This window comes from Lepisma saccharinum, chromosome 17 (assembly GCF_977018435.1).
Source record: "Lepisma saccharinum chromosome 17, izLepSacc3.1, whole genome shotgun sequence".
NCBI classification, from domain to species: Eukaryota; Metazoa; Arthropoda; class Insecta; order Zygentoma; family Lepismatidae; genus Lepisma; species Lepisma saccharinum.
Window position 1 is genome coordinate 50214697 of NC_139245.1, and position 13574 is coordinate 50228270.

General features: G+C 38.1%; 1 protein-coding gene across 2 annotated transcripts in view; it reads right to left on the minus strand.

Moving 5' to 3' along the window:
* The window catches only part of LOC146001742 (uncharacterized), a 95523-nt gene that overhangs the window by 21192 nt on the left and 60757 nt on the right, over nt 1–13574 (minus strand). Inside the window, exon 3 of one of the 2 annotated variants that reach the window (XM_083139451.1) lies at nt 8272–9016. The exons of the other annotated variant lie outside the window; for it this stretch is intronic. Within the exon in view, the coding sequence (XP_082995577.1) occupies nt 8272–9016 (745 nt within the window). The remainder of the gene's footprint in view (nt 1–8271; nt 9017–13574) is intronic. 2 annotated transcript variants of the gene reach the window in all.

Here is a 13574-nt window from a genome sequence, read left to right on the forward strand (position 1 = left end):
ACATAATGCACTTTACAGAACTAATATCAAAATTATTGCAAATATAGCTTGTGGAACGTTTTCGCACAAAGACAATTTTTACAAGTAAAAAGATTGAACGAAGGTTTTAAATGCATCATGATATGTCAATTTGAAATGATAGTAAGTAAATACATTGACTAGTACTTAGTGTGGCCACCCCTGGCCTTCCTAAGTGCTTCCAACCTTCGAGGCATGCTATGAATGAGATTTTCACAATATTCGATCTTAATTTCATTCCAAACATGTACAATTGCTGCCATAAGTTCCTCTTTTGACCTGTACGTCTGATTACCAAGTTTTCTGCACATCATAGCCCACAGGTTTTCTATAGGATTCATGTCTGGAGAGTTGGGCGGCCACCAAAGTCTTTCAATATTCATATCATGAAACCAGTTATTCACCACCTGAGCACGGTGACAGATTGCATTATCGTCTTGAAAAATAAAGTAGTCCAAATTCTGTCCAGAAAAATTATCTCCTGCAGTTTGTAGAACTTTCCGATTCAGGATTTCCAGATATTGATCAGCCTTAACAGTCCATGTGCAAATATGCATCCTGCCAATCCCTTTTTGCAGAGAAACATGCCCAAATCATAACACTGCCACAAAACGTTTGAGTTTCTAAAATACAAGATTTTGCAAGTTCTCACTTCCGCATCCACAGTTTAACTGAGCTGTCATTCCCCAGCATTTTAAATCGTTTTTCATCAGAAAATATCACATGTTCCAATCTGTATCGTTCCATGCGCCATAACGTGTGACAAACCCACGTCTAGCTTTTGCATGTGCGTCAGTTAGTCTGTGTTTTTTTACGTGGGACGTGTTTCGAAACACCCTGTTTCTTTAGTCGGGACACTACAGTAGCATGAGTAAGATTAACTTCCACCTTATTTTGAAGTTTATGTGCAATTTGGCGTGAACTCATTCCTCTGTTCTTCAGTGCCATGTCCTTTATCATACGATCCAGTCACGGTGATGTCTTTTTCTTTCTGCCACAGTGACTTCTTAATGATGATTTTCCATGTTCTTGTTAGTTTTGCAGGCAGCGACTAATTGTGGATTGATGCATTTGAAGATGTCGACCAATTTCTCTCTGAGAATGACCATCCATATGCAAAGCAAGAACCATTCTTTGCTTACGTGGTGAAATGTCACACTTTCTGCCCATTTTTCCGGGAAAACACGCTCAAATACACTAGACACCACCAGAACACTTCACAAATATGATAACGTATCCAAACTGTCAATAATGAACATGTAGTTGCAACATAAAACACGTCACAAGTTGCACTACTAACAATCGTTTTACAGATTCCTGACAATTGATTACAAAGCCTTGCAGCAGTAACTGATTGCAACACCCTCTAGCGGACACTCCAAACACTAAATCAACAAAAGAATAACACCACACTACGTAGTGATACCAGACCAATGCTTCAATCAATTGATTTCAAGTTGTGCAGGAAAGATGCATGCATGTGAAACTCAAATTTGTCAACATCCGTAATAAGAATACAGTGATGCTATTTTTTTTTTACAGAGTGTAAATAAAAAAAAAGTCAATGAAGACGAAATTCCCTGACATTTCCCTGACACCTCAAATTCCCTGACTTTTCCCGGTTTTCCAGGTCTGTCGCCACCCTGTAAAACAATAGTAATAACAAAAATATATATTTCGGAAGTAACTGTTTTTAAAATAGCCATAAATTCATGTCATTATGTAGGTATTAAATAAACACATACCTATAATAAACGCGTTCAGTAACACTAGAATTTTTAAAATAAGGCTATTAATTTTCGTCATTATATAATATGGCATCAAGCCATTACTTGTATTGATTTATTCATTTGGTGTTTTAAACCCACTTTATGCACAGTGAGGCTAATCGGGACTGAACCTACAGTTTTTAAAGTGGGATCCATTCCGAACCACTATGTGCCTCCAACGGGAATCAAACCCGGGACCCCTTGATTACAAGACAACAATGCTACAATTTCCATGAGCAGAATCTATGTTTTATTTTCTTTTTCAAAACGACACTAGCTACAATAATACTGAAACAAGCAGCTCTGTGCTTTGACAGCACGCGAGCCATGTCTTGCCGTGAGAAGTTGGCTAACAAAGAAAACACAACGAAAAATCAGAGGGGTTGATTTTCAAGCTACAAGTATGCAACTATTTCACTCCAGCGTTTGGCAATCGCAGGGTCTCGCCAAGGGGCTGGGAGCATTTCCCTTCCATTTTCTTTGTGAATGAATGGCCCGCTTTAGCCTTTGAAGTTTCCCTTCTCCACAAGGCAGTGGTTTCCCTCTTATCGCAAGAGGGTGGGTTGCCATTTCCACCATCTCTGCCTTTCCGAAGGTTTCCTTCTCCACCACAGATGCCGTTGAGGTCTTCATCGTATCTCTGGTAAGGGGCCTTACAAGGTGCTACCATCCGGAGCCAGATGGACCAAGGTTTTTTAAAGAGGTATTACTCCTCTAGGTTCCTCTGAGTTGAGATGACCATTCATTTTCTTCCGCCTTTGGAGCCGTTAGGTTGCTTCTTAGCCTGGTTCTTCACCCGCTACCCTGCCCATCAGGGGAGACCCTACCAGTAGCTATGCTACTGCCGGTATAGCGTATGGAATCATCAGAGCATGCAAGCCCCACCACCAACTACAAGGTCCTGCAAGCTTATAAATTAGGCTACAAATTTTATTAGAAACAATTTGTTGTCACTTAATTTGTTCAAAAGTTACAAAAGTTACATGGCAAAAACTTTGAAAAGTACTAGAAAACATTCACTTTTTAAAGATTATTTTAAATTACGGCAAGACCAGCGACATTATCGAAATGTTAAACAGAATCTTTTCTGTAGTCAATCTAATAAGGATTAAGACTAAAAAAGTTTACCTGTCTACAACCATTGGTTACGGAGATATAGGTCAATAACTGAGAGTCTGCGAAATTAATGTTTGGGGGGTGGGTGCTGGGGGAAAGCACCACAGGGAGGGGTGGGGACTTTTAAGATTTTGCACTACTAGTACTGTTCTAAACTTGCCAAAATTCAGCTTTTATCGAATTACTCCCAACATGAAACCTTTTTTGACTGGGCTAATAAACATTGTTAGGCTGCATTGTTTGCTCAATATTGAGGAAGACACAAAAGTGGAGCCAGATGGGAAACCACACAATCAACATTACACAATATGAAATATACTTGGGAACTCACCCTGCTGAAAATTTTGTCTTCTGTTTTCAGTAGATCTATAGGGGGTTTTGAAACATCTACTGTCTTTAGATTTTAAATTAGATACAAAATTATTTTGTAAATCGGGATCAATGAAAAGTTATATTTACAGCCAACATGTTGAGCTAGACACACTACATACAATATTACATGTAATGCTGAGAATATTTCACTTGTACAGAAGGCTTACTGAAGGTGTTCAGTAGGAAACCATTGAGTTTCAGTAGATTTCTAAGAGAGACAGTAGAGTACAATTAATAACAGGAGATTTTGTCTACTGTAAACAGTAGAAATTTCCAGCAGGGTAGTCACCAAAGGGAATTAACCTAGCTGTAGTTGCAATTGCAGGAACCTCGTTAGATGGCATTAATTGCATAAGACTGAGGAAGATAGAAGGGTGGAGGCACGTTGGAAACCACAGAATGAACTGTACAGAATAAAAATATAGCTGGGAGTTCAATCACCGCAGAGGACTAACCCGATTTTAGGTAGAGTCACCTAAACCTCACTAGGTTGCATTTTTTGCAAAAGATTGAGGAAGGCAAAAACGTGGAGGCAAATAGGAAACTGCAAAATCAACTTTACAGAATAGGTTTGAATTGTTGTTTTAAGTCTGCTTTATGCACAGATAGGCTAATCGGTACTGAACCTACAGTTTAGTTTAAATTGGGATCCGAACCACTGTGCCACATGCCCCTACCGGGCATCGAACCTGGGGCCCCTTAATTACAAGGCAACGACATTATCACTACACTATTGGGAGAGCTCTTTACAGAATAGGAAATACACTTGGGAGCTCAAGCAGCAGACAGGATTACCCCAGCTGTAGTTCCAGTCACAATAACCTTATTAGGTGGCATTGGGTGCACAAGATTGAGGAAGGCACATACGTGGAGGCAGATGACAAACCAAACAATCAAATCTATAGAATAGGAAATATACTTGGGAGCTCAATCACCACAGAAGATTAACATGGCTGTAGTTCTAGCTTCCTTAAGCTGGTGGCACTGAACGAATTGCACAAAGCAAAAGGCATTTTTAACGGCTGTTTTCCTCACGAACTTATTATTCATTTTCTTTAAGTGTCTCTTCATGCTTTCTTCCTAGAGATGACATCTTCTCCTTGAACCTTATTTCTAGAGACCTACAGCAAAGTTCACATCTTATCTTAGTGAGAACCAATTTTTTAAGGATGTAAAGATGAAGATCTCTACAACACTCAGAAAACTAAGTAGGATCTCTCTCTGCTGCCTTTCATTTATCTCTTGTTTCTCGTAGATGCCTTTGAGGTGGATATTGTTTCTGGGTACCTTTCAATTACTTCTAGACATAATTATGCCGGGGAATGGAGATTTCCAAGATATGTGTTTTCCTTAGTCCCATAATTCTTCCAGAATATAAAGAGTTCGCCGTTTGATTGAAGGTCCTTTGATTTCTTTGTAAGGTTGCTGGAACCACTTTTGCATTTGTATTTCTTAACTGTGTTCCAGATCACATCGCCAGCAACATACACCAATGAAATGATTGCAGAATTCTTCCATTGTAATAAATGTCCTCTTTGTTCAGACTCTCCGCATATAACTAATTCATCCTCAGCACATTAAATTACATTCTTGACATTTTGATCTCTTTGACTACCTTGGACCATCAATGGTTCCTCTGTGGGTATGTGAATTATTGTGTCCTCATTATCTACGCAAATTACAGTTTCTGGTGGAATAGCAATGTGGATTGCCATTATCTGTTGAAACTTTATTCTAACCTGCTGTGTGGAAGCATTGCTGCAGAAGCCACCTATCATTCAAATGGAAGAACATAGGTTTTCAAGGGAATCTTGGTTAAGGCAAGAGGTTATAAGAAAACCAGGGTTGCCACTCTACAACCATGATAAAATCCCAGTACAATTCCCGATTTTTAAGGCTAACTTTCGAAAAATTCATATATAAAACATTTAATTAAAGGTGCAGTGTTTACATTTGCCATTTCACATGCTCAAGACATGAAATACATATACAAACATGTCACAAATGTTAAGGGATTTTCTAGAAAAAAAAATAATTTAATTGTATAAAAATTTCTAACTGAATTTTACCTAATCAACTTGAAGATATCTTATCTTGCAATAAGCTTCCACCTGTCAGATACACTGTTCTGCAAAGGACACTAAAAAAGTAAACGTATTGAGAGATTTTTGTTCTTATTTTCCATGTAACTTTTTGTTTTCCTACGTTGATAAAAATAAAAGCTAAACTGTGAAACATGACATTTATAAATATGTATAAATGCAATGGGATTTGGATTAATAAAAGTTGCAACTTTTCATGTCTACAGAGAATAATTAACGCATAATTCCCAGAGCCAATAATTCACACATAATTCCAGGAATTCAAGGAATTTGCGGTGAGTAGTCACTCTGAAAACTTGCCTTCATCGTTTGTTTTCAGATTCCCCATAGCAACAGGATGTTTGCATGCAATTGTTTGTTGCAGTCCTATGACAAAGGGGAGGATAAATGTGGGAACTGCTCAGTTTTGTTGCTGCTCAAGTTAAACTGGTCTTTGTACAGGGTGCAGCAAAACACCCTCCCTAATTTAGAGGTTGAATAAAAAACAGATGGATCAAAATAAAGAAACTTTATTACCATGAATGAAATCTACACAGGGGGAAGTTATGGTTAATATTCACACGTTTCATTTTTTGAACAATATATATCGCTCAAGTGGTGGCCTTCATTGGCAATGCATTTCTGAATGCGAGTTCGGAATTTCTCCATCACTTTAACCAACATTTCTTGAGGAATACGAGCAAGGGCTTGCAGAGTCCTTGGTAGATGTTTGTTAACCTCAGCCTTAAGATACTCCCATAGAAAACATCACAGGGGGTAAGAACTGGTGATCATGCTGGCCAGGAGATGTCACGACGTAAAGAAATCAAGCACCCTGGAAACAGCTATCTCAGCTCTTGGAGAGATATCCTGGCTGTAGGAGTGGTGGCCCCATCCTGCTGAAACCATATGTCCTGCTCAATCTGCAGTGCATTGAGTCTTGGTGCAAAAAAAGTGTTGATCATGTGAACGTATCGTTCAGAGTTTATGATCACAGTGACACTTTCCTCTTCAAAAAAAGTAAGGGTCAATGATCCCAACTTCTCCAACCGCGTACCAAACAGTAACATGGTCACTACTTGTATGTAGAGGCTTTTCATGAAGTTCCCGAGGTTTGTGTGCACTCCAATAACAAAAGTTTTTTTTTTATTATTATTCACACATCCTGATAAGTGAAAATGTGCTTCATCACTAAAGAGGACCTCAGCATCACCTGGCACATTTTGAAGGATGCTTGCACATGACCTTGTACGATTTTGCCAATCACGTTCACACAGTTCTTGAACAACAAGCATCTTGTACGGATGAAATTGCAAGTCCTGGTGCAAAATTCGATGCACACTTCAATCAGACAACTGAAGAGCTGAAGCATAGTTGCAAGCAGATTGCTTTAGAGACTGCAGAAATGAACGCCTCACTGCTTCAATGTTTTCTGGAGTTCTAGCACTGTGTGGCCTTCCTCCGCCCTTTTTCAACACAGAACCACTTGATCTAAAGCTTGATACACATAGCATAATGCTTTTTCGATTGGGAACTGCCGCACAAGGAGCAAGCTGGAAGAGTTTGCAAAAAGCACGCTGGGTAGTGACAACGAAACTACCATTTTGAAAAAATGATTCCACAGCGTAAGCACGTTGTTCACCAGTCCAAGGCATGGTGGCAACTGAAGTGGCTACTGAACACTGGGAGGGGAAATTTACCTCCCTCCCTCCAGCATCCTTCTCAACCGGTACCCCCTCCCTACAACTTCTGAACTCACGTTTGGAAATGAATTTGCAATGAAGGACAACACTTGAGAGATATATTGTTAAAAAAAAATAAACGTGTGAACATGTAACCATAACTTCCCACTGTGTAGATTTCGTTATGGTAATACAGTTTCTTTATTTTGATCCATCTGCTTTTTATTCAACCTTTAAATTAGGGAGCGTGTTTTGCTGCACCCTGTATATAATTTCTTGACAATATTCCAGGAAACGTGCTGCTCGTCCGAAATGAAGTCCCTTTTCATCAAACTGTGGTATATCGTGAATTATGTAAATGGTTTCCCCCTTTACTGCAAAGTATGGCTTGTCAACAAAGACATCAATTTGTCTAAGGCCTGCTTTAGATGAATGGATTTTCTTAACATTCTTGTTATGACCAAAATGCTACTATGTAAAGTAACAAATATTATGACATTTCAGATGCCATGGCATATTTCATGGCATTTCTCAAGGATAGGATCCGTCCTATTTCCGGAGCATTTTTCATAGCATAACCAATCAGAAGTGAGCTCTAGGTCATGAGTGAAGATGTAATGGTGGCCGTGTGAGATGTAAACAATGTATCACTTCACATTTTTATTAGCTGATAACTATTCAACTGAAAGGAATAAAGTTTCGTATAAAACAGTATTAGGCATATATTGTAATCGCAAAAGCTTACTGAAATGTTACATGATATGCTTCCGTGTAAATTACTATCTGCTATAAGATTTTTGGAAGCATTTATGTAGCAAAATGGTTAAAGGATATGCTTTTGTCTAAAGTGGGCCTAAGACATGCCTGTTTGTTGGACCTGGGTCACAAATGAGTGCCTTCACTTTCAAACCGATTCCCATAACTTTCTCTATCCCATAACATTTCTGATAATTATGCTAAGGTTTTGCGCATTCACTGAACTGCAAGACAAGGCACTTTTGACTTATTAATTAACCCAAGTGACATGAATACCAAAACATCTTCCTGCTTCACCTCACAGGCCCCAGATATTCATATGCTTCCCTGAAGTCACTCTTCATATCACATCAAAGCCATTTCTGTATTGTCATTTCATCTAGCAGGATTGTACATTCCCTCTCACTTTGTCAATATATTAACCTTTGTATTGTATGAAATGTCATTCACTCCAAAATTTAATTCTATTTTACTCACCCACTTCCTAATTGTAGAGTAACTGGGTAGCTTAAATCCTTCCTTAATTAGGAATCTATACAATTTTAAGTCCTTGTAATATATTGCCAGAGACAGTCCTTTCTCGTCTTCTGACCAAAGAGTGCAATCCTTATGCATGAGCTGCATTCTTAGAAACGTAAAAGGTGCACCTTCAATGTACTTTGACAATTCTGCCAAAAGGTAAAATTTCGAGTGTTTATGGTTTTTAATCTTCTTCTTAAGGCGTGAAATTTCAGCCCTCTTTCTCGATAACAGCTTAGTCTGCATTCTTAATATCCTTTCGAGTCTTTCTGTTCCGTTGCAGACATTTAAATCTTCCAGAGTCTCCGTGTCTGTTTGTAGTACTGCAGATCGGATGTTCATGTCAATATTGCTTGTGTCACATGCATGCATGCTGTGCACTTTTTCAATATGTAAATTGCAATCTTCAGTTGCTACATGTTCATCGTCTGTTGTCGGTTGTTCCTCAGCAGAGTTTTCTTCTACCGATGAAGTTTCACTTTCCGCTCCCAGGATACAGTTATGTTGGTTTTCAGGCAGTGGCTGTAGCACATTGTAGTTAGTGTATTGCATTGGCAGAGCTGTGGGCGTCAAAGGATTTTGCAATGTACTCACGAATGCTGAATTGTCAAAGTGTTTAGCACAGATTCTCCTATTTTGCTGCTGCTTCTCCGAAAGTTCCAGGAAATCATCTCTCCCACTTCTTAAACACCACTCCCTGCATCTGAAATGAGATAAAAACATGTATCCTTTCTAGGAAACAATTGTGTCACTATTTTCTTCTCAAACAAACAATACAGTCCAATCAATGGAGTTGTGAACTATTTGTTAGAAGTATAGGCTTAACAGTCAGAATAATATTCGAAAATCAAATCAAATTTACAAAGAAATTTTATCCTATTATCTACCGCACTATCATGCCTGAATCGCACGAGGCTAGATTTCCTACTGGATTTTGCAGTTAGACTTGGACTAGTTGTGTAGTACTTGCTCCCGCTAGTTTTTGCTTCAAACGATACTCATTACGGTACTTGTCGGTGTACTTTTGTTCCCACAAGGCATTGTGCAGAGCAGACAGGCTAAAAAGATGGACGATAACATTTGTGGAAGAATGTAGTAGGAGAATAGCTACTGATGCCATTATTTAAAATTAAAATTAAAAGAAAAGCATAGGCAAAAAATTGGCTCAAAAGATAATATGGTAATCAAGGTATACTCAACAACCTTTTTAATGAACTCAGATATGATATTCATATTTGAGCTTTGCAGGATTCATTCATAAAAAAAAAACATGAGATTTGCAGGATTCATTCAAAAAATATATTTTGTTGAACTAAATATGATAACATTTAGTACATTGTTAATAATAAGGTTTTTGTTTGTGGTTAATCACATCTGTCATATGCAAATCTCATCGCTTTGGAAAAACTCCTAAAGTGTAAATCACCAACCCTGAGACCTTCTGTAAACAAACGGTCTCACCAATTCAATGTATCACTCCGCGTCAGCTGATTCATGACCGCAATCATCTGCTGTTACACTCATAGTTCGCCGCACTTATTCATTTTATATAAGAGCCTCTGAATGTGAGAACCCGCTCTCAAAACATCAGACGAATATGCAGCCGCATACAATGTTACTCTCCCGGTCATTCTCTCTTTCATAACCCTTAAAACTGCAGACACTGACACACCACTGCACTGGGATACCAACTTAACCACTTCATTTACTGGTTTCTCAGGATACCACTGACAGAACGTTACATAAATATTGAGTAGCATCTGTTTCTCACCCCTTTTCAAAGGCTGTCCTTGCTGGTGTTTTGAAAACAAGCTCGGAGAACACGGAGACCTTCCCGCACGCATAGAACTCGGCATGTTATTTTTCTAACAATAAGTCAGGCAATATTACCATGCACTACTTCCTTGCTGTTCACATGATTATTTTTAGAAAATAACCAATGTTATAAAATATCATTATGTACACAAATCTCTAAGCTCATTGAAAGTTACAATGCATATTACTACAAAATGTTCACACTTATCTTGCCTTGCCATGTCACCAAGTTATTTGACGAAGTGCACTATATTTGGCGGAACAAAAATCGTTATTAGGATTCTTGTCAAAGTTTCCAACCGCAATATATTTACGAGCTTTTTGTCTTGTTTTGATCATCATCATCAACATATTTATTGGACTTACAGCAATGCATATGGCTGTTTATGCCCATTATATATTTTATTTACATAAGATACAATTTACATAAAATCTACAAACAAATTTCAAATACATTCCTATCTATATCATCCTTAGAAATATACATTACCATGTTATATCATTTTGTCTAAAAAAATGCAAGTAAAATATATTCAATTCACATGCAAGTAAGAAGCCAAATTTATGGGAAATTATTACTGGTGCAAAGGGTTAACCATAAAGGTGAAGCAATAAGTAAAAAAAGAAAGAGCATTGGGTTTAAAGTGAGACGTCATTTACGGCAGCATATCCCATACTACAAATTGGCCATTGTTTTACCTTACGTAATGAATCCTGTAACAACGCTGGATTTTTTTTTGGATTATTTTACTTCTATGAGTTTGCAATGCTTTCTGCATGCAGGTGGTTTTGTTTACAGAAGGTCTCAGGGTTTGTGATTTGAACTTTAGATATTAATGAACAGGAATGCATCTCATCTCTATTTTTCATTCATTGAGCAGAGAAAAAAAAACAACTAACACACAGAAACCATAGAGAAAAAAATATTTTCCACACAGAAACCATAGGGGGAAAAAAATATTTTCCACACAGAAACCATAGGGGAAAGCAATATTTTCCACACAGAAACCATAGGGAAAAAATTATTTTCCAAACTCGCAGATTATCCTTCACATGACCAAACTGTTGCTCTGATCTGCTGTTCCACAGAATCTAGCAGCCAGCTTTGCAGCCATCATTTCCAGCTAGATAGCCAGTCGAGCGCAAGCTAGGGCATTCCTACTGCAATTCCAGTTTCAAGTGATTCTGCCTTAAGACAATGGAGTGATACTTGTCTAGATACCTCACCAATCTGTGACAAAATATGTTTGATAGTTTCATATTCCTTTAAACTCCTTGTTCCACTAAGAAAAATAAATAATATGATCTGAGGCCTTTATTACTCAACTAAATGGCCACTTTGTAGTAACCTTTGTTTTTTCATTGCAGGAAAGGAGAAGAATTTCACTCCTCAATCTTGATGCTCGAAGAATGTACATCCCTTATAATGACATCTTCACCAAGATTTTGTTGAGTAGTACCTCATCATTTCCAGACAGCAACTGTGACTAAAGAAGAAAAATGAACCTTAGCATAACATTAATGTCAGAGTATGGTGGAGAAAATACACCATACTTTCATATGAGATAAAAAAAAAATTGAGCAAAATGTTCAAAACACTTTCCCAGAATTTTTTTTCAGGGGCCCTTTAGCAAATGCCAAGAACTTATTCTCATATGTATTTTGCTTCGATTTAATGTTATTAAGCGTCATGTTCTCCCACTTTTGTCTAAAAGCAATGATGAAGATGAGTGATCATTTGATGAAATTGGTGAAGGGACATTCACAAGGTGCACCCATGCTCAGACAGGGTGGTATCGTAGAGTGCCGAGTTAACTGGTTGACAAAGTCTTTCACATCGAGGAGGACAATGATAATGTTGTTACTGATGTTACAGAACTCAAAGGTAACAGCATGTGGTTGAAGAAGAGAACAGGAGCATTTTTCTGGAATCATCCAAGAGGACACAAGTGAGAACTGGGGAACAACAGAGAAAAAGGAAGAGATCTGATTGAAATAAAGCTGCAAATCCGTTTACAAGAAGATGACATTTAGCAATGGCACAGAAAAAGACAACACTCTCAGAAGGACCAGTCCCAATAGTATGTCGATTTCTTTGCATAAAAGGGAAGAAGTGCTAAGGAACAGAAGCAAATTAAAGGAATTGTTTGTTTTGTTTATTTAAATCTACTTTATGCTAATCGGGACTGGACCTACAGTTTAAAGTGGGATCTGAACTACTGTGCAATGCATCGAACATGAGACAACTTGATTACAAAGCGACAACATTACAATTACATCATCAAGGAGGCCCCAAAAAATCAAAGGAAAAAAGTCTTCAGTGATAAGGACTTATCATACAGAGTGAGAAAAGAATGACAGTAGTTGCTTCCCTCCATGCATGACAGAAAGAACACTTTTATCATCTTGTAATTAACCAGCGGCTGCTGCTCTTTAGGTGGCAATGTTGAGAAACCATATTTCTGGATTTATAAATAATTATTAAACTTATTTTGTAATGAATAATAGTTATATGATGGCAATCGTAAAGTAAATTACTTCCAGAGCATTTTCTGTTGCTGTCTGTCTGTGTAAATCACGAACAAGCTGTTGAATTGATCGCTTAAATTGGCAACTGAATGAAAGTAATGGTACAGCGTTTCCATAGGAAATCGTAAATTGAGTATGTACACCATAAAGAAAAATATATATATACGACTAGCGATTAGCCGTAACAAAGATAATAATTTTCTTTCAAAAGGAAGATTTAGGACATATTTGAAACTCGATAGAAGTGTGATGTTGATGTATTTTATCGGTATTAATAGCCTAAATGTAATCTATGACACCAGAAAAACAATGTGAACACAACAAAATAATTTTATAAAAATCACATTTACACAGAAATTCAGATAGTTGTTTTTCATTGTGTTTATCTAAACTTCAATTTAAGATCAAGAACAACACAAAATAGTATTGCATCTAAAGGTATCAGTTTGGCGGTTACGCGGAGATAGGTAATTAACTCTGATACACTTACTATTCATTTTTCCTCAAAAGTTTTTTTCAGCGATCGATTTCGCCACTCATCTGGTGGCTTCTTCAGGCGTGAACTGTCTTGCTGCGGCTGGTGTGGTTCCTTCTTCTTCCGCTTGTGCTTGTGGCGGCGCTAGTTGATGCAGCACTTTCACTTTTTGTCATTCTCGTGTGGGTGTAGAGCTTCCTTCTGTTGCCGCACCTCGGGGTTTTGGCACTGCACAAGGTGGTTCCAGATCTTGTCGTCTGCTTTTGCGGGGCTGTGTTTGCTCGCATGCACAGACGGGCTTTTTTTGTGAACGTTTGGGGTCTGTGCTTGGTTTCTTGTCACAGGGGGGAGCAGGGTGGGTGGGCACTTGTTGCAGGGGAGGAGCCACCTTGCCACCTCATAGACGAAAAACATAGCATAGACTCTTCTAAAATAATCATGC